Source organism: Melanotaenia boesemani, chromosome 19 (genome assembly GCF_017639745.1).
Source record: "Melanotaenia boesemani isolate fMelBoe1 chromosome 19, fMelBoe1.pri, whole genome shotgun sequence".
Lineage (NCBI taxonomy): Eukaryota > Metazoa > Chordata > Actinopteri > Atheriniformes > Melanotaeniidae > Melanotaenia > Melanotaenia boesemani.
Window position 1 is genome coordinate 8,612,993 of NC_055700.1, and position 20,840 is coordinate 8,633,832.

At 40.1% G+C, this 20,840-nt stretch overlaps 1 protein-coding gene across 3 annotated transcripts in view; it reads left to right on the top strand.

Moving 5' to 3' along the window:
* Positions 1–20,840, top strand: part of col5a1 (procollagen, type V, alpha 1) — a 73,512-nt gene that overhangs the window by 32,968 nt on the left and 19,704 nt on the right. For 2 of the 3 annotated variants that reach the window (XM_041969782.1, XM_041969781.1), the window contains exons 5-30: positions 4,820–4,951; positions 5,735–5,845; positions 5,943–6,308; positions 6,533–6,964; positions 7,071–7,127; positions 8,305–8,346; positions 8,804–8,866; positions 8,980–9,054; positions 10,523–10,615; positions 11,024–11,080; positions 11,244–11,297; positions 11,492–11,545; positions 11,709–11,762; positions 11,874–11,927; positions 12,015–12,068; positions 12,506–12,550; positions 13,209–13,262; positions 13,675–13,719; positions 14,408–14,461; positions 14,539–14,583; positions 15,509–15,562; positions 16,560–16,604; positions 16,811–16,864; positions 17,630–17,674; positions 17,984–18,037; positions 19,659–19,766. In XM_041969782.1, coding sequence (XP_041825716.1) covers positions 4,820–4,951; positions 5,735–5,845; positions 5,943–6,308; positions 6,533–6,964; positions 7,071–7,127; positions 8,305–8,346; positions 8,804–8,866; positions 8,980–9,054; positions 10,523–10,615; positions 11,024–11,080; positions 11,244–11,297; positions 11,492–11,545; positions 11,709–11,762; positions 11,874–11,927; positions 12,015–12,068; positions 12,506–12,550; positions 13,209–13,262; positions 13,675–13,719; positions 14,408–14,461; positions 14,539–14,583; positions 15,509–15,562; positions 16,560–16,604; positions 16,811–16,864; positions 17,630–17,674; positions 17,984–18,037; positions 19,659–19,766 — 2,301 coding nt within the window. The remainder of the gene's footprint in view (positions 1–4,819; positions 4,952–5,734; positions 5,846–5,942; positions 6,309–6,532; positions 6,965–7,070; positions 7,128–8,304; positions 8,347–8,803; positions 8,867–8,979; positions 9,055–10,522; positions 10,616–11,023; positions 11,081–11,243; positions 11,298–11,491; positions 11,546–11,708; positions 11,763–11,873; positions 11,928–12,014; positions 12,069–12,505; positions 12,551–13,208; positions 13,263–13,674; positions 13,720–14,407; positions 14,462–14,538; positions 14,584–15,508; positions 15,563–16,559; positions 16,605–16,810; positions 16,865–17,629; positions 17,675–17,983; positions 18,038–19,658; positions 19,767–20,840) is intronic. The other variant, XM_041969783.1, reaches the window with a different exon arrangement.

A 20,840-nucleotide genomic window follows, 5' to 3' on the forward strand; every position in this document is an offset into this window, starting at 1 on the left:
ACAATCAAATCAGTGGGAAAGCAACATATTTGAGATAGATTTGAGAGGTATTCTGGCTCTGTGCGTGAGCTGCAGTTTCTCCCAGCTGGATGCAGACTTACTATAATCCAGATGTTTCTGCATGTAGCTTTGAAGCTAACGATGGATCGTGGCTAGACCCATTAAAGATTAAAGTGAAGAACTTAACCACTGCGTTTCACTGTACAACTTCTCAACAAAGTGGAAAGCAGTTTAGGCGATAATATACTTAAAAAAAAAAGAATCAAACTTTTCTTAATGCAAAAGTTTGCATTGTTCTGATCACATTTCTCTGCTTGGTCTTGTTTAAAGTATGACATGCTTCACTGAAATAACACACTTCTTTTATACATTTATGCTAGACTTTTGTGGCTCCAGGGATGATGGAATTTCCAATGTGGATAATTAGGAGAATTTCCATAACTCATGTATGATGTTTGTCTTTCACCCCCTTCTTCTCTGTGCTGTTTCTTCACTGTGTCAGCAAATCCTGAGGTGTGCCTTCAGCACTTCTTATGTAGATCGCAGTAAATGTCCAATACAAACAGTGAGAACCAACGTCTCTTAGGTGAGGGGAGTTGCTTCGGTTTCCACTTTCCCAAAAGAACAGGAAATGGGAATATGGTTGCCCACACTCCTCAGAAACATGGGATTAAAAATATCATACAACAGGGATGTGCTGTGGGGTTACAATTTAGAGAAGCTCTGAAAGAGACAGTAGCAATGAGGTGAGGGAATGATTAAGGTGGTGTATGGTGGATAAGTAGGGTGGCAGACAGGCCTTGTTGCTGTTGGCTGCAGCCCTGAGCACTAAGATTTTGCTGCAGTTTGGAGGGGAAAGTCTGTGTGGTTGAAAATGTAGTTTATGTCTGCTGAAAGCTTAAATCTGTGACTGTGTTCCTCTGAATGTGCATCATTGTACGGATGTGTGGACAATAGATTTTGTTTGTTTGTGTCTGTACAGATTTATAGCCCCTGTGCAGAAAGCTAACCTCTGCAGCATGCTGTTTGGGTTTTTTGGTCGGGTTGGAGAATGCCCAGGTGCTGGGACTGTGCCTGTGTGGGCTGGCAGGGGGACTCAGGCCTGGCTCAGAGCTCATGGGTGTCTGTGCGAACATGAAAGCAGCTCACATTAGAAATACAGCAGGGGCTCAGACCTCCCACTTACCCCTTCTAGAAAAAATGACTTAGTTTTTAATCTTTTAGCTTCTGTTTTAGTCTTGTGTGAGGTGTAAAATGTCAACAGAGACGTTATCAGTGGTCTCTGAGGATGTGGAGAAATCATTTTGGCTGTTTACTTCATGGTATGCTGCATGAAGCTCCAGAACATGGAAACATCGTGGAGCTCTGAGACAAGCCCTGATAAACTGTTGAGCAGGACTTACCTGATATCGGCTGAAAGTCTTTCTCCAGTCAAAATTAATCTTGATTAGTATGCTCTCAGAAAGAAAAATAAAAGAAATTAATAATATGTGTGCACTTCTTATTTGGAATTTTTAGCCATTTACTTCATATATTTCCACTTAGTGAGTCCTAATGCTTTTAAAACTAACATTACCTTTCCTCACATGCATCATATTCCTTAATTTAGATGAGGGAACACAATGAACTCGGTCTACCCTGCGTGGTAGTGGGTCAAATCCAGATGGAGACAGATATTTGGCAATGTGCTCACTAGAGCACTCTCCTGCCCCCATCTGGACACAACCTGAAAGTCCAGCAGGGATTAATGTGTGGGGGGCAAAACAGGGTGAGGTTGTGGAATGAAAGCCTAAAAGTTTATGTGGAAGTTGAACAAGAAAAACATTTGTAAGCTTGCTTTGCTTTCATAATCAATACAGAATCGTGTGCATGTTCTGCGTGTATCCAAGTGGTACAGTTTCAATATAAAGTATGTCAAGTGAGGTCAGTTGTTATTCACAGACACAGGCAATGGTTTTTCCACCAGAGCTTATTACAGAAGAGCCGTGGCCAGTAGCTCAGTCAAAGTTCAATGCAGCCCAGGGGGATGCTCACAACACCATTCCTGTTATTGTCTAAAAATTCTGCCTTAAGCATCACTGTGATGTGCCACATAATGCTCCAGAGTAAAAAAAATGTCAGTCTATTTTAACAGAAAGGCCACTTGCATGTATTTTGTGGTTTGCACAGAGTTTTGGGTGTGATGCTATAATTCCAGGGTGTGTGTGTGTGTGTTTTTTTTTTTTTCTTACCTCATGGTGTGCTCTGTTTTGGTATTGACTTGGTTGTACATGCATTTGCATGTGATGCTGTATTGCAGTAAATTTTATGTGGCATGCTTTAGAGTGCCTCTGTTTTAATTATTTATTTATTTTTCCAAATGTTAAACAATCAGCCTTATCACATCCTGAATTCCTCAGTCTTCCTTTTTCAGAGGCAATGCAACTCCCATTTACAGTAATAGAATCAAAAGCTCATTGGCAGAATATCAAATGAGAAATTTAGCCCTTAGCACACAGCTTGAGTACAGTATGAGAATATTTCCTACTTTTTTTCTGCATTTGCACAACAGCAGCTTAAAAAGCGTTTGAAAATTTGAAACCAGAGGTGGTCAAGGGATGCTTGGTGGGAATTTAAAGATGGTAAATCTGAATCTGCTTCAGGGTCTTGTTGTGGTGAATCAACATTTTGAGAAAACTTTCACTGAGAAAGTTGATTTTTATAAAATCCTGCACCATAGATTATGTGGTTTCCTCATTATTGTCTTTATTTGATCAAAGCCAGAGGAGAAGCATGCATGTCAAATTAATCATATACAATCATCCATTGATCTAATCCATTTGTCTGCCCTGCAAACTGTTTTTGGAGATCAATTAATAAATGACAGATAAAAGCTCTCGCATCGATTAGATTCCTTGAAGTTATAATCCAGAACTCTTAATGCAGAATTGATCTTCGGATTGGTAGATGATCCAACATGATTGAATACAGTGCACCTTTCTAATCAAAATGCATCCAATGTCTTTTCCACTTACATGCCTTTGGTTAGAGATTCAGTAGCATCAGATCCAGTCATCATCTTCTCTCGCCTCAGTTTGGCTCCTTTTTCAGCACTTTCCTTTCTGCAACAGGTTTGCACAAGCCTCTTTCCTTCTGTATGTTCATGTCACACATAATTAACCACATTCTCCCATGATGCTCTTGGGGTGTTCTCATTAAATCGCAGGTATATGATTAATTATTTCATCTTGCCAAATTTAGGATCCCAACACTTGTCAGGATAATCTACCCTGACATTCCTCTGGCTGCACTGGGAGGTGGAGAAAAAGAAAGCAGGGAAAAAGAGAAGAATAAGAAAACCACAAGAAATGGAATTTGAATAGAAAAGCAGTTGCAATGCATCAGACAGAGGGGCTTTTTTGTTGTAGACGGGGCTTATTTCTTATTGAGTGTGACCTAATTTAAAACACTGAACACCAGTTGTCCCCCTTTCAGTGCAACCTTGACATACGGTTTCACTAGAATAAGTGAGACAGAGCGTTAAACTGGTACCAAATCTAGCCTCTTGATGGTTTGCCACTTCAGGCAAGCAGCTCACAGACAGACATCTGAAAGCTTCCTGGGAGCTTTGAGTTCATATGTGAGAGTATTGTGTAATGGCTATTCATGGCTTTCTGGTTTGGAGGGAGAGGCTGATTTTCTTGCATTGGTTATAAACCCCTCTGATATCATAATCCTGTCACAGGGCAGGAAACATCATCTTGTGAGGGCTTTGCAAAGGTTATTGAATGATCTGAGACAGACACTTTGTGATGTGTGTAGTTGTGGTTTTTGCTCCTCAGCGAATTGTCACGGGCTCGCCCGCTATTGCAATCCTTTTCTGTTTGTCAGAAAAGATGGCTATGCATGGAGAATTTCAGCTGGAAGAACATGCTGGGGGATTGCAAAGTTTTGGCACTTGGACATAATTAAAAACACTTCATCCTCCGTAACCCCGTGTTCTCACAGTTGCATCGCTCCATGATTCTCCTGCCCTCTGAAAATGTAGTTACTTCATCTGTGTTGATTCTGTATTTGATTGATGTGGAGTGACATCACTGGGTTTGGAAGTGTGATCGGGATGTGTTTGGATAGATACAGTAAAGCATTTTAGTGCCATACGCATTCTTTAAAAGAAACATGTGGCTAACACACCCAGCTCCCTATGTAGCCTGGGGATCCTGCTGAACCTTTGCTTTTTCTCTTCTGCTCCTTCTCTGTCAGTCTTGCCTGCTTTGTCTCCATCTTGTGAGTTTTCTCTCTCTTAAATTTCTTCTCTTCTCATATCCTTTCACCCCTCTCACCCTGACACGATGTATACACCTGCAGGTCTTCCTGTACTTCCTGCTGCACATGCAGAGCCCCCTTACGTAATTATCTTGGAAGCAAAATCACTCACGCCCTGTGCAGATCCAGGTGCAACTTGGATTTTTTTGTTTAAAATCATGTATCTTATTAAAGACACAGTCCTGGTGAATGTGTTTGTGTGTGTTGTCGTCTGCAGCTACATGAAGTCAGTAACTCAAAACTGCATGTTGAGGGCTGTGTGTCTCAAAATCTAGTGCTCAACTCTGATGTGAAACAGCACTCTTGGACCAGGGACAAAGTTCCTCATCATTTAGTCACCCTCTGCTTGACCTAGTTTCAGGACTGTGTGTTCTGCAACAGAAATGTACCACATGTTTAGATGCAGATGATTTAATTTTTTCCCCAGAAGAAGCATTATTTGTTTGTTTTTGTTTGTAGCCATATGTGACATTGGGCTGTTTCCAATAATTCTCCTATTTCTTGTGCTCTCCAGGGAGACATCCAGCAGCTAATGATTGTAGCAGACCATCGTGCTGCCTTTGACTACTGTGAGCACTACAGCCCCGATTGTGAAGTGCCAATGCCAGATCAACCACAGAACCAGGACCCCAATACAGACGAACATGTGAGTAAAATTAACATTCTCCTTTTTACCTCTTTTGTATTTATAATTTATGTGTTCACTTTAGATCTTGTTTTTTCCTTTTTTTTTTTGCATATTAAATAATGCTGTACATTGTAGAACCCAGATAGCAGTTAGTGCTCCTCTGGCTGACCTTACATAACTTTATTTCCCTAAAATCTATAATTTCCTCCAGTACTCAAATGGGATCTCGATTGGTTCCTGTCCTGAAAGGAGCCTCTTGGCTCATGCAAGAGAACTACAACCTGCCAGAGGAAAATGCTGAATGGGTAGAACAGGGTTATCAAGCTGTGCAGTTAGTCAATAAAGCTCAGGAATGATGCGGTGCCTGCCTTATCCTGCTTTCCTGCACTGTATGCTGAAAGCCATTACACTGTGTTGCATACTAATTAAAGGTTAGTCAGAGAAGTGTAACAAGAAGAACTGGAAGCTCTCCCTCTTGACCTATTCCTTTGCTGGGGGGCTATAAGGTGCAGGAAATTTGTTCTTCTTTGAAATGACAGGCTCATTAGGAAAACTACAAGAGTAATTAGTCATTCAGTTGCAGCAAGTTACAACACGGGGATGCAGTATGAGGTTTCTAGAAGCGGAAAGCATTCTTGTGTGCTTCTGATCGATGGCCAGCCTGTCACAAATACATCAGCCAGCCAGAGGCAACAGCGCAGTAGATCGTATTTAAAAATCATGTTATTAATCAATGATTGTTATTCTCTGTCTCTCAATCATGCCCCCACTCAATGTCAGAGTAATGATTTTTTCTTTTAGTTTACAGAGGAGGACAACTACTATTATGAATACCCCTATTATGATGATGTGGATGGCAAGCCTTATGAATCCACTCCGGATGCTGAGACTGAAACTGTTAAAGAAGTCAAGGTAGTGTGCCAGTACAATCTGCTGGACTACGTTCCAAAAATAAATATTATTTAACACGCACTACAGCTAATAATAACAATATTCCTGTACATTGTAGGTAACTGGTCCCGGCTCCACCTCCATTTCCACCAGCTCATCATCCTCAACATCTTCCAGCTCAAACAGCACCATTACAACGAGGTCAGATACTGCCACCGGAGGAGACGACACCTACGGAGAGGACACCAACCCTTACGACGGCTACGGTGACTACACCGAATACGGGACATACTATGATGAGTCCACGGCTGCACCTGAAGTCGACACCACTCGACGTGTTACCATCAGTGGGATCGGCACCGATGGAGGGCTGGACCTGGGAGCAGGAGCAAAGATTGACTTGGGGGCAGGGACTGGAATTGAGAGCAAGGTGGTCACCGGTGGTGGGGGAACTTCAATAACAATGACCAGCAATAAAACATCAGTAGGTTGAAACACCATCTCAGTTATTTTCTGCTTGTGTGTGTCTTTTTCTTTACTTCTTTATCTTCTTTGCACATTTAAACTCTTTTGTCCCTTTTCCAGAGTTACTATAAAAAAAAAAGGATTTTCACTTGTGTGTTTTCAGTATGTAAAGTGTTCAGTGATAGTTTCCCCCCTTATCCTGCAATATTGTATCTTGACAACAATCTCTGGATGTTTCCATAGGTGGAAACCACCTACAGTGACTATGGCGATGGATATGATTATGGAATAAATAGTTACTACTCCACTGGTGAGGGTGGAGGCAGTAGTAGCTCTACCATCACCGTTGGTGGTGGGTCAACTGGAGAGGCTTCTGTATCTGTGGGAGGATCTTCCTCCTCTGGAGGGACATCAGTCTCCAGAGGTGGAAGCACTTCGGTTTCCACCTCTGGAGGGACATCAGTCTCCAGAGGTGGAAGCACTTCGGTTTCCACTGGCACTGAAACCGACAAGTCCACTGCCACCGGGACTGGCCTGGCTGTGGAAGGCGATGGTGACTATGCAGATCTTGACAAGTTCAAGGAGGAGGACATCATCGACTATGGCGATCTAGAAGACTATGACATATACACTGATAAAGTGTTGCCTGCCGAGACCGATGAGTATTACGGACAGGTAAAAAATACTGCTAAAAGAAATTATCTTGAAGATGAGTAAGGTAGCATTTTACAGTTGAGAAAGAGATGTTAAAACTGGCGTTTTTTGCACATTTGCTCTGCAGGTCGATGGAGCCCGTGGCGAGAAAGGACAGAAGGGAGAGCCTGCTGTTATTGAGCCTGTGAGTATCCCTATTTGAACAACATTTTTGAGCATCAAATGTAAGCTGCATATGCGCACATTGCAAAGATGCAAGCGCATATTTGTGATCAGCTTGTAAACAAACTACACAACTTGCTTGTAAATTAGAATATCCACAGCAAACGCACTCATCAGGGCCCACTAGACCTTTCTTGTAGAATTCTTTTGCAAGTCCTCATTCCTGGCTGTTCATCAAGACAACAACATAAACATTTGGAGAAGGGCCATGCAGGGATTGTCAATAATCTCCAAACACAGGGTGGTAGTGTGTAAACACAGGGGGAATGAAGAGAGAGAAGGAACACCAGGAAGACAAATAGAGAATAAGAAAGTCTATTCATAATTATCTTCCAAAACAGTCAGCCCGTACCCTCTTTCCGATACTAATTACTGTTGATATTATCAAAATGATGTTGACACTTATTTGTAAAGGTAAATCGGGGACAGACAGACTTTATATTTCATACAACTGCAGCTGTTTCACGTCAAACAAATGTCACAGAGATTTTCTAAGTATACATGCTTGTGTGACAGTGTCTTTGCTTACATGAGAGCAAAGTGTGGGTATCTGAGTCCACTTCTTAAATGACCCTGTGAGTTTGTGCCTGTTTGCAGACACAATACCAACATGTGTGTTTTTGTCTCTTGTAAATATGCAAAAGCTGCAACATATGTTGTCATACACTAACACAGGCATGCACACACACTTTTTGTTGTTTGTTTTATGGGGACACAGCCATTTTACCAGCACACATTGCAGCCAAAGCCCTAGTTAAAGAGGATTTCATGATAGACACTCGAAGAAGAAGCTCATTTGCTTGTGTTTATTCTGATGAGGACTTCCCTTAGCTTGTCTGTTTGGGGGAGACCTTTAGGATGTCTTTGCCTTTGTTGGCATTCATTCCCCTCCTGTTCTTTTTGGATTAATTGCAAGCATACCTAAAATGACAGGCAGGAATGTGCTCTGAGTTTGGAAGGAAGGAACCTTAATAGGAAGGAGTGTTGGGACATGTTTTCATGTATATTTAACTTCTTTAACCAAAGCTGTGCACATGCATGTGAGTACACAATAGCACACTGTTATGCTTATAAATGAGGTCATACGATAGCTGTTGTGACTCCTGCAGTGTCTGAAGATTTCTGTGCTTGTGTTTCAGGGAATGTTAGTGGAGGGCCCGGCTGGGCCTGAGGGGCCAACCGTGAGTAAAACCACCTTAAATTCTGTCACTTTTCACTGTTCAACTTTCTCAGTTCTCATTTTTTATCTCCTCTTTTGCTGTTGCAAAAAATAAAAGATTATAAAAGGTTTTTGTCACCATTTTCATTTAACTTTAAAAAAAAAATGAAAGTTTTAAGCTGTGAAATGATTAGCTATTGAAGTCTAACGTGAAAGCAGTGGCCCTGAAGAGATTTGCATATGTGTAAACTTTAAAAAGTATAGTTATTCAGAAGATTTTAAGCAAAATTGTTGCTGGATCCTCCAGAGACCAGTCTTTCACCCTGATGAGCAATAGTATAAACAAATAAAGAGCACCATAAAAGGATTTACTGCTCAACAAGCTGCCCCATATTGCTGCATGCATTCCTTTCTCCTGTCTGGCTTTGCTGTCTCCTGTGTACATATGGGAGTCAAGATAGATTTTATGTTTAAAATAGGGCCTACCTGGACCCCCAGGGGCTTCTGGCCCACCAGGCAGTCCTGGAGAGTCTGGAGAGAGGGTAAGCAGAAAAAAAACAAAGAAAAAAAACACAAATTTTTAATGCTTTAGAAATGTATAAAAAACACAAAATCTCTTTGTGTGTTTGCTTACATGTATTTTGTTCCATCTAAGGGTCCTCCGGGTCGTTCTGGTCTTCCTGGTGCTGATGGTCTGCCAGGACCCCCTGGAACTGTCCTTATGTTGCCGGTAAGTAAACTGCAATCATTTTTGGTTTTATCAGTAACATTGTGTACTGGGATGCAAAGGATTTGTTGTGAAACCCTCTTAAAGGGCAAATATAATGTGATTTGTATCTTTAGCAACTGCTAGTGTTGTGTTTCTGTGTGTGATATTTTCTTTGAACTGCAACACCTGGTCTATACCTTGTTTTTCTAACTTACTAGGCATTCTTTAGCCAAAATTTGAGCTCTCATATGTCTCTCCAAGAAATCTCTGACTGCAGGCAGGAATAAAAACAATGCGGCTGATTTTCACCGCTAGCCTCAGCTGCATCCATTGATCAAACAGCCACAGTTACACTACCATCCTAATGACTTCCTATGGTGTCTTCCTTCTTTTCTCACTTTTCCTTGTACTTGGAAGAAGATCTTGGGTCTGATTAGTTGTGCAGATGTGAAGTTGCGGTTTCAATGGTCCACAACGATGTCTGGCTGTGCCATGTGGCAACCTCCGTCTCTACATTGACCCAAGCTGTTCTTGTGTATCCACTTTTAAATCCGATCCTTTAGCTCCAAGCCTAATGAGAAACATGGATTGTTGTTTAGTTCTTGTTTCACCAGATGATTTTTCTCCTGTTAATACTGTTAAGTTAACATGAAACGGTGAGATGGTTAATCATCCTGCTGGAGATGAAGCCTCGGCTAATTTCTTATGCATCAATTTATTTTCCTTTTTCTTGGCCGTGTTATTCGACAGTCTGATATGGCAGAACATTTGGTCCTGAATTGATGAGACTTTGTTAATGTTGATCTGTAATATCAATAAAGAAATCAATATTGAAGAAGGAATGTCAACAGGCAAAAGGAGAGAATGCTGAGGTTGGCAGCTGAGAAAAAGATGTGAGGAGAACAGAAGAGCCAGTCAATACCAAATCCAACTAAGCTGAAAATTTGACAGCTAAACAGAAGAAGAAGCTGGATTTTGGCTTGATAGGTCTGAAAATGTTGGGAGGTGAAGACATTTTGTATTTAGTGAGCAGGCTGCAAGAGATCTGACTCAACTCTCATGTTCTTAATCATCTCTATTTTGCTGTTTTGTTGCTGTGGATCTGTAACCCAGTCTACAATCCATGCCATGTACTTTGATCCTTTCCAAAATGTCTGGCCTAAATTAACACAATTACATCACATGACTGCGTTTTTAGCCATGGTGTAATGCGGGCTTATGACCACCAGATGGCAGTAGAATTTGAACCTTTTATCCTGCCAGCAGCAAATGATGGTGCTGGTTTACCGGCTGGAGCTGCTGCATCTGTTGAGCTTCTTTTTAAATTGAAAAGGCTGTACTAAGCAGATACTGAAAATTGTGTTTGGAATAGAAGTGAAATGTTTATATCTCTACAAGAACATGCTTGACTGAGTTTTCATTTTTCTACCTTATGATACTTTAATCTTTTCTGAAATTAAGTCGCAAACATCTGTTATTCCCTCCATAGTTCAGATTCAGTGCTGGAGGTGACTCTGGACAGAAGGGACCAGCTGTATCAGCGCAGGAGGCCCAGATGCAAGCCATCATGCAGCAGGCCAGGGTAATGATTCAGAATTAAACATACAGTCCCATCGGACTAAAGCAGTCAAGCCAATGCTTTTTTAAAATAATTCTTCTAATGCTCAAATATTTCTCTCCTTATTCATTTCAGCAAAAGAATCTTTGTATTTATAGCAAATTGTACGCAATGTTATGCTGTTTATCATCATTATTGCTATATTTTACCAGTGTCCATGTGAGTTGCTTACAGAACGTTTAGAATGCATGTAAAAAATCAAATGCACACAAATAGAGATAAATACACTTACACTGTACAGCACATGCATGTAAATTATTTGTTTACTCACACATCAGTCACAGTGAAGTCAGCTGATTTGTTTTCTGTTCCACTTTAGTTTTTTTTTTTTTTTTTTATATATATTTCAACATTTTTCTTCTCTGTGTTCAGCTGGCAATGCGTGGTGTCACTGGTCCAATGGGTTTGACTGGAAGACCTGGTCCACTGGTACGTATTTCTAAACTATCTCACAGCAAAACACTCAACAATTAATAGAAATGTAATCATGTTGCGCACATTGCACTAAAGCAAACACAGATCAGTTAAATATGTGTTGAGAAACTTCACTTTGCTTGGCATATCTCAGTTATTAGTCACTTTTCTTTCCTAGGGTCCTCCTGGTGTATCAGGACTGAAGGGAGAGTCTGGAGACTCGGGACCTCAGGTACAAGATGTCAATGTTTCACCTTTAAGATGCTGTTCTGTTCAGCTAAATCTAAGCACACCCCATCTTTATAGCTAAACTAATGTCAAAACATAGTTAGATTATATTAGCCATGACAAATTTGTGTCGAAATGTGCACATGTTCCTTCTTTAGTATGTCATAGATTTAGGACAACTGGATTGTTTTGTTTCAGGGTCCCCGTGGACCTATGGGATCATCTGGACCCTCTGGAAAGCCTGGTAGAAGGGTAAATTTAAACAACAAATATCAACATTAAAATTTGAGAAATTTTAAAGTTTATAAGTCATTTACATTTCAGAGTGTGCATGTGTGAACTGAAACCTGGGCACGAATTATTGTACACACCATCTGTAATAAGGCATTTTGGACAACTACTGTTGTTTTTATAGGGCCGTTCTGGAGCTGATGGTGCCAGGGGAATGCCAGGACAGACAGGACCCAAGGTATCTGTGCATCTGTATTTGTAGAGTTCCATTCAGTGCATTAAATTTCATACCAGTTTAGAAGCCTTTTCTTCTAGCTCTGCACAAGATTGAACTTGTTTTGCTCTTCAGGGAGACAGAGGCTTTGACGGTCTGGCTGGACTACCAGGTGAAAAAGGACACAGAGTAAGTTGATTTTTTGGGGGGTTTCTGAAAAGGTGCTTTTGTTTTGATGTGAACATCCATGTAACTCACTGATGTTTATTTTCATAGGGTGAATCGGGTCCCTCTGGACCTCCTGGTGCTCCTGGAGAAGATGGAGAAAGGGTAATATAAGAAAACAAATTTGCATCACAGCTGACACCTCATTATATCCTAGCAGCCTAATAAACACTAGTCTGATAAATCCCATTCCTCTTCCTGTAATTGTTATGCTGCAGAAAAAAACACATATTACTTCTTGGTTGAACCTCCTCTTATCAAATCCCCCCCTTGAATCTGACTTCCAGTTCCACATCCTTCCTCTTTTGATTTTATTTTATTTATTTATTTATTTTTTTTATCTCTGCACACCTTAATGGGTGTCCAATCTTCCTCTCTTTCCTCATCACCCATAGCTTATGCAACCCGATCTTCTTTTCACTTCCTTTTGCCTCCTGTCCTCCCATTATCTCTCACTCTCTGAGACCCAAACATCCGCACTTTCTCCTCCATTATCATTCACTGTTTGCTCCACACTCTGACCCAGTCTGTCTCTTTTGCAGGGAGATGACGGAGAGATCGGACCCAGGGGACTTCCTGGTGAACCAGTGAGTGATCGCATGCATTATCCTTCAGTCTTCTACGGCAAGATTGTATCATAGAGGAGATAGCTCAGAGCCTGCTGTCATCATGTAATTGTGTTAGTGAACAATCATATGATCTGATGGTGTCATATATCATCTGCAGACTTCACTCACTTCTCATATCCTTAAACACTAAGATCTTTAGCCTTATGAAAACTGTATGTTGACAGACTTCAGTCAGGTCTCATTCTTATCTGGAGGTGAGAAAATTCAGCAATTCCCATCATAGTCATTATAATATGAAGAAGATTTGCTACAAAAGGTGGAAAAGACAGACTAGGTGTGACCATTAGAAAGTGTTTGAAATCTCCTGCTATGATTTATTGTCTCCACCAGGGTGTGCTGCATGGGTTTGGATTCTCATTGCCAGGGTTAGGTAACTGCGGCTGTGAGGCGTAGCACAAAAATTCAAAGCATTGTTTGATAGGCGTAGCTGTGGGGAATGGATGTGTGGAGTCAGAGAGAGAAAAAAAGTACAACATCCTCAAGGACATGTGAGAAAGAAAGTTATTTCCAGAAGTACAATTTTAAAACTCGATTTAGCCGAAGGTGTTTAATAATTCAATCGTCCTCTCACAGGTGTGATATCACTCTCAATCTCATTTCCCTTCTTACTTTTAAGGGGCCACGTGGTTTGCTGGGACCAAAAGGACCTCAGGGACCTCCTGGACCACCTGTGAGTCCCCTGTACCCTCCTCTTGATTTTTTTTTTTTCATATTTAACTTGTTGCTATAGATTTACTGTTTTGAAGGGAGAATGCAGAATGCAGCAACAACAAAGGACACAGCAACCAGCACCCACAGGGAAATACAAAACTCAATATATCTCACACAGAATGTACAAAAAAGGGCATGTTATTGAGTCTAGCTTCATTATCTTTTAAAAATGTCTGCAGTGGAGAGAAGCCTAAACCAAACATTTATCTTTGTAGGATATGCAGATAGATTTTTAACAACATTTTCATTACCTAAAAAAACATCTTAATAGATTAAATGCATTTAAATTACAATTCATGGTAGGCTATCTCAGGTTTTCTGCTTTTCCCCTAATTTGTGCTTAATTTCCCTCTTCATCATTCGTGTGGCAGGGTGTTACTGGAATGGATGGCCACCCTGGACCCAAAGGAAATATTGTAAGTGAAGATTATACTGATTGAATTGCACATGCAACTATCAAAATGTATAAAAGCTTACCAGGTCAGTCTGTTTTGGTTTATTTAACCCCAAAATCCACAAACAAAGCTTCATGGGCTCTCTTTTGCCATTTTGCTCACTCACACACACATGCACCAGAACAATCAGAGGATGCATCCATGGCTAGTTGTACAATCGCAGCTCAGTTTCTTTCTGCGCCTGGCCATAATGAGAGAATATTTAACTGGAGCAGTTTGTTTGCTCTTTTGGGAATCTTCCAACAAGGTAGAGATGGAAGATCAACAACTTTCCCAGACTTTTAGATTGAGGCAATTGATTGCCAGTTATCCCAGAGGGAAGTCATTTTGTGTTTGTGGTTGTGCAGTTTCTTTCATTAGGGAAGAAGATGGGAGAATGTGTGCTGTTTATGCGTATGTGTGTGTCTTATACCTTGAGTGAGAGAATAACACTGAACTTAATCCAAAATTAGTTGTAGAGAGGCAGTAATTTGTTCATGTGCATTTCAGCATCTTCTAATTTATAGCTTTTGTGTACAAAATGTAGAACAACAAATTACTTTTACATTCACATGCATTGTTTTGTTCAAATAAATTATGTTATCAGTCGTTCTGTTTGTAATGACATTTCTATAGTTAAGTTTTGTGTTTTTTTTTTTTTTTTTTCTAGGGACCTCAGGGAGAGCCAGGTCCACCTGGACAGCAAGGCAACCCAGGTGCTCAGGTAAGTAACAAACACGAAATATCACTTAGACACTTTAAAGAAAAGCCTCTAAACATTTTCTGTCCCCATCCCCACAGGGACTCCCAGGGCCTCAAGGAGCCATCGGATCTCCAGGAGAGAAGGTATGATATCACAGTTGCTTAATGTACGATCTCTGCAACTCTACAGAAAAAAGAGAAAACATGAAATAAATTAAAAATAAAAAACTGCTAGCTCTATAAAATGTTAATACATCCAGATCCAGAATCTGTAAAATAGGAGGAATTTTTTTTTTTTTTTTTTTTTTTTTTTTTAAAAATAGGAGGAATTGGCCTCATTCATTCGTATGAGGAGAAAGCCAAGTTACTATCCTATTCAGCTACACAAGCTTATCACACTATTATGCAAACACATCCTGAGCAAAGGACAGAATAGTGCCTAGCAGACTGCACAGACAGATTTAAATCCTGATTCAGTTTAATCCCATTTTAACTAAATCACATTTACCAGCTTAGGTGGTTGATATACTGTTCATCATTGGTATATTACAATTAATAATGCAGATAATATTATTCCCATGATACTACAATAACTATTTGGGGGACCACAGTGTTTGATTAAGTATGAACAGATTGAATAAAGGCTGAATCATTTATTTAAAATGTTGGTTCAACAAGGTAATCAGTAAGTTGGGATTTGTATGCATATTGATCTACTGTCTTGAAATCAGTGTTATAGGTATAGAATTAGCATTATTAGTCTTGCAGCCATTTTAAATAGACTAAAATGAGGATGGATCAAACGTTAATACAACATCTGCTTTTGAAGGTCTTCCATGACGTTGACATGTGGATTTTAGGGAGATTTTAATTTTCAGTCAAACCTTAACTTTATTTGTCCATTATATGATAAATTGCAAAAATATTGCTTCTTCAAAAGCTTAATAGTTTCTCATTTCTTGTGTCAATGAAGAAATATTAGCATATGAAAAGTCTCTGCTGAAAAGCAACATGTTATTGCTCTTCTGGGTTTGATGTCATGTTGACTCATTGTTTTTTGTTTGACAAGGGCCCCACTGGAAAGCCAGGTTTGCCAGGAATGCCAGGAGCTGATGGACCACCAGTGAGTTTCCATGCCTCACATCCACAGTAGCGCTTGCTCTCTTCCTGTCTGTTAACGAGACAAGTTATAAATGTGCAAGAAAATATATTCCCTATCAATTTTCTAAATTTTGATGTTTAAAAAAACAACTAACATATGCAGTGCAAACCGTGTGAATGATACAACACATTAACTCAGCTTGGTAACAGCATAGCAACGCAGTCGCACTTTATATGCAAACACTCTTCTTCACATCCCTGTGCAGACACCTGTGCTAATGACAGATGTTTCCTGGAAAGCACCAGGTGGCACCTATGAGAAATAGGTCAAGAGAGGCTTTGAGATTGGAATCGAGAAAAAAAATAGTGTTGGAAAAAAAAAACATGATTTGTTGAAGAGAAAAGCATATAACCACCATACAACAATACAAACAATACAAAACTCCTCTTTTTCTCTTTAGAATCAAAAAGACTCTCACGGCTTAACACGACTGGCTTTTATGTTTATGCATTTGTCTCATCGACCTCTAACCACAACATCCTTAGCCCCGGTGCTCTTCTCTGCTCCTAATATCTCTCCTCTTGTAACTATGTCCTTCTCCACACTAAAAACCCATCAGAGGTTCTTTGTCTCATGAAAATTCGATCAATTTCCTTCTAGACTTCTCTTTACCGGACATCCATGTGTGTGTGTAAGATGTGTGCTTTTGTGACCTTTGCATTGTGTGTTTGTTCACATGCATGCAGTATCTGTTTAATCTATTGTGAAGTCCCAAAACAGCAGCAGTCTTGGCTTTTAGAGCCCAGTAATAGCTCCTAGTGCTTCTGTAATACTGTGCATTAAGGATAAAAAATCCCAAATGAGATTGAACTCGAAAGGCCCTTTTTCCTCTTTTCCTGTTAGATTCGTCCTCCAGCAGTTTTACAACCTAATCCCTCAGTTATAGACGTGTTGTAGTATTTATAGCGGTAATTATCCTGAAATGCTATGCAATAATATTACTCTTAATAATTTATAGGGTCACCCTGGAAAAGAGGGTCCTTCTGGGGAGAAAGGACACATGGTGAGTTTTTTTCTTCCTCTCTTCCTCCCACTTTAGCCTATATTTGCTCTTTCTTCATTTATTTAAGCTTTTTTAAATTTTTCCCTGCAGGTGACCCAGTTTAGACACATTTACATGAAGTGTTCCGTATTAATGTAAATTGCATTAACCATCTTAGTGTATGTGTGTTTGCTGTAAGCTCTTATCAAGCATCTGTCTCTTATTAGGGCCCTGCTGGCCCTCAAGGACCCATTGGTTATCCTGGGCCTCGAGGTGTAAAGGTGAGTTTATTACCAATAATAAGAAATAGATTTTTGCATTTAAAGACTATTTCTAGCTATTTTTTTATTCCAATTACTGTTTTCATTATCAATGAAACCATGTAGTAAAAAGCTTAATAGCAACGAAACACTAATCTTCAGGGAAGTCTCGAGGAACATTTCCTGGGTGTTTCTTTATGGTTATTGGCTTTGTAACATGAAGGAAACGTCTGTTCTTATTCTGCTTAAAGGGAACTTTTTGGATCAATTTGTCTGTTTTCATCACAACATAACATAACATAACAACAGCAACTCTATCACTTCTAAGGCTAGTCACCAGGGTTGGTAGCGGCTCAAGGCACACAGCCCTTCTTCTTGTTTAGTGTCATTAGTAGCTGACAGCAGTGAGACAAAAGAAATCCCATCAAATAATTCTTGGTAAGAGGGTGTGACTGATCCAATCATCACAACATCCACTGAGAGAGGGGATCACACTAGTGTCTTGACTTCTAGCCAGCAATTTTCCCCCTTACATGGTTTAAGTCTGCTCTCCAAGAATATGAGAAGAGTAGAGGGGAAGGAAAGAAGTGTGAGGATCCTTTTCCTCTGTAGGAAACAGTGACAGCCATCCCTTATCAGATTGTTATTGTAGCTTTCTTTTAGAAGAAAAACAGATGCTTAATATTTCCTCCCATCACTTTGAATGCTCTGCAACACAACTACTACCATCCTTTGTCGAATATGCTCCCCATTGACCTGTAACTTCTATCTGTTGTTGCATCACAGGGAGCTGATGGCGTCCGTGGCCTTAAAGGAAACAAGGGTGAAAAGGTAAGAGAAAACATGAAGGAAGAGACACAAATTTTAGAGCTTGCATGGGTTAAACTGACTATTAACAGACAGATAATGTTGATTTGATTATAGTCATGATGCTGATGAGCGATTATCTTCTCATGCTAATGATAAACTTGATTAAATGAATTTAATGACAAGAATTCCCTGCTGCTAAATAAAAAAGCAGCTATCAAGAGTTTCTGTTACCAATGGTAAGATTTTACATGTGTTTGTCCTATCTTTATTTTAGTATGTTTCCTCCTTCATTGCTCCCTCAAACTGATGTCTTCTTGATTCTCACACTAGGGAGAAGACGGCTTCCCTGGCTTCAAGGGAGATATGGGTATCAAGGGCGATAGAGTAAGATTTGTTTGTTTACTTTTCACTCAGCTGCATCTGTCAATCACACCTCGACTGCTGGATTCAACAATCACATAAATCACTCTCTTTGCACGACTTTAACTTGTGCTTTTCTGAAGTGTTTTAAGTTTTGTTTTGTTGGAGGTGACCTTTACCTTCCCAAAGTGGAAGTATGTACCACTTCTGTTGGGTTAGCCCCCTACTGCCTAAGCCTTTCTGAGTCCTGAGGAATTGTTGGTAATGAGCAAACATAAGGTGTTGTTCCAGTTGCCAGCTGTTTTTTTTTTTTTTTTTTTTTTTTTTTTTATGAGTGTGTTTTAACGTGAGCAATTTTTGATTTTCTCATCTGCCTCTTGCCCCGTCAGTCTTAACCTCCCAACTGTTAGAGATAAGAAGCAGTGGTTTGACGTGTTTGCCACAGCTTCCGCAAGTGCATCCGGGATTTACACTGTCAAGTTCTGGGAAAGATGCCTTGTGCAGTGAGAAACATAACTCACACCAGCCCATACTTCAAACATCAAATCTCCTATCCCTGACCAGGCTGTCTCTAGCTGAGCACAGAGAGGAGGGAGAAATCAATGGCACTTTAAACCCCCTTCAAGCTCGTGAGAGACACAGGGCTTCATCTGAGTATTTCTCTGGAGATGTTGCAGATCCAGATCCAGATGAAAGCAAAAAATGGAGGAGGCCCTCTGCTGTGGAGATGCACACATGGACTAGACTGTAAATAACTAATTTCTAAGCGGGCCTGTGAAAATTCTGCTCGTATACGTGTGAGAGGGCTCAATTTAAAGTGGTCTCTTTGATGAGCCTTCAAGTGCGGAGTCAAGTACAGTTTGCTTGATGCCGTTTTATGTGGACTCAAGTGTGAATGTGTGCACGGACTCGCTTGCTTTGCAGTTCTGCACAGTCCTTTAACAAGATACCGTTCACAGAGCAGCAAGCCTTTGCAGCAGCGCCTGGTTGTCAGAGCGAGTTTGTACGCCGTCATTTAGTGTGTGTCCTGCTCGAATGAGAACACACTTAGAGAGAAAAAAGCAATAATAGGATCGCTGACTGCTTTAAAGGTGGAACATTGGTTAGCTGAATTCTTTAAGCAACTTGACACTGCAAAAACCTTTAAAGAGGCAACATGAGGTATTCAGACTTGCTTGCAAGACCTCCTCTGTCAACAAAGAAGAATCTGTTTTGTAGTTAAGCAAAACAAAATGTTGTGTTGGTCTGTTTTTTTAATGATGTAAGCAAATAACAAGAAAGTTACACCGAAGTTGTTTTAGAGAATTCAACATTTATTTATACATTAAAGAGAACAGAAGAGTGTAGAAGGCAGTGACAAATGTCAAGTTATTCCCCTACTAGACAAGGGGTGGCAGTAATGTATGAAGAAATACCTTTAGCCTATAGATAAATAAAGATAACAGTTCAATCTATGTGTGATATTTAGAATTCTGTAAACCAAGGCAAATTTGTAAAAAAAAAAAAAAAAAAAAAACATGTAGTGAATCCTGTGAAGGGGACAAGATTCCCAGTGTTCCTTTTCTATTTATCTTGAAAAACATAATCGATGCCTATAAGGCTTCTCTTCAACTACAGGCAATCATGTGTGGTGTTTGTGTTTAAGGGAGAACTTGGACCAGCAGGACCCAGAGGAGAAGACGGTCCTGAGGGGCCAAAAGGTCGTTCAGGACTCCCAGGAGATCCAGGTCCGCTTGGCCCCACTGGTGAGAAGGTGAGTTTGCGTTTTGCGTAAGTTTTGCTATGACATCCCATAGTCAGATAAATTAAAGCAAAAAGAAAAGGCTGTTATATGACAGCACAGCAAGGTTTAAAAGGAAAATTCTTCTCCCATTCGCTCTGGTCTGAACAGCAGAGTTTTCATTGCTGCTCCTCTTCCACCTGCTGAGAGCATTAGTGGATTCAGATACCGAATCCACCGAACACTGGGTGGGCTGCTGCATACAACTCTGCAGCCGATGACGGGACTGTTTTTTACAATAAGATACTTGATTCAGTTTTTAAAGGATGTCAGAGGAAGCTTCTTTATGGTCTTTGAGAAAAGGCCGAAGAATAGCCCTGAATAGACACAGATATTGCAAACCTACAACTTATGCACACTGTGATTTCGTAATTTATTACTGTTATTTTACCAGAAACATAGTCATTAAAGCTTCTTCTGTCTGATAAAATTAATATGAATTGTACAAAAATTTTAATTGTTGTGGTTGCATTGTATTTTAAAAGTAGGTATTGGTCAAGAAAAATAACCATGACATAGAATCAGCAGAAAAAAAACTGTTTTAATAAAATCTGCAGTGGCGCTCATGCACACATGAATATTTTTAGACTGCTTCTATCCTGACTGTTTACATCCTCAAAAATAGCATATTGTGAGACTGAAGCAGTCTGCAGTGAAGTTGTGAATATGTCCTGCTGATATGAGGAGATCTGCACAGTGTAGACATTCAGCTGATAATTTTAGAACCCTATCTGGACTGTGGGGCCATCGCCAAGCAAATCTGCTATTTTGGTTCATTCAAGTGCAGCAGAACTAAGTGCAAAAAGCCTGGATAATGTTTCATATAAATCAGAGGGTGTGGTTATTAAATAAAAGCATTGCATCACCAGTTTAATGGTTCTGAAACTGTGCCAGTCACAGGGAAGCTCAACAGAAGAAAAAGTACTTCCACAGGAAATCATGTTATTGTCTGGATGCTGCAGCAAGATATGAACACAGATCTGCAACCAGAGTCGGACTGGCTGCATTTTCCTTAAGATTATTTAATAATGATGGAAATAGATGATC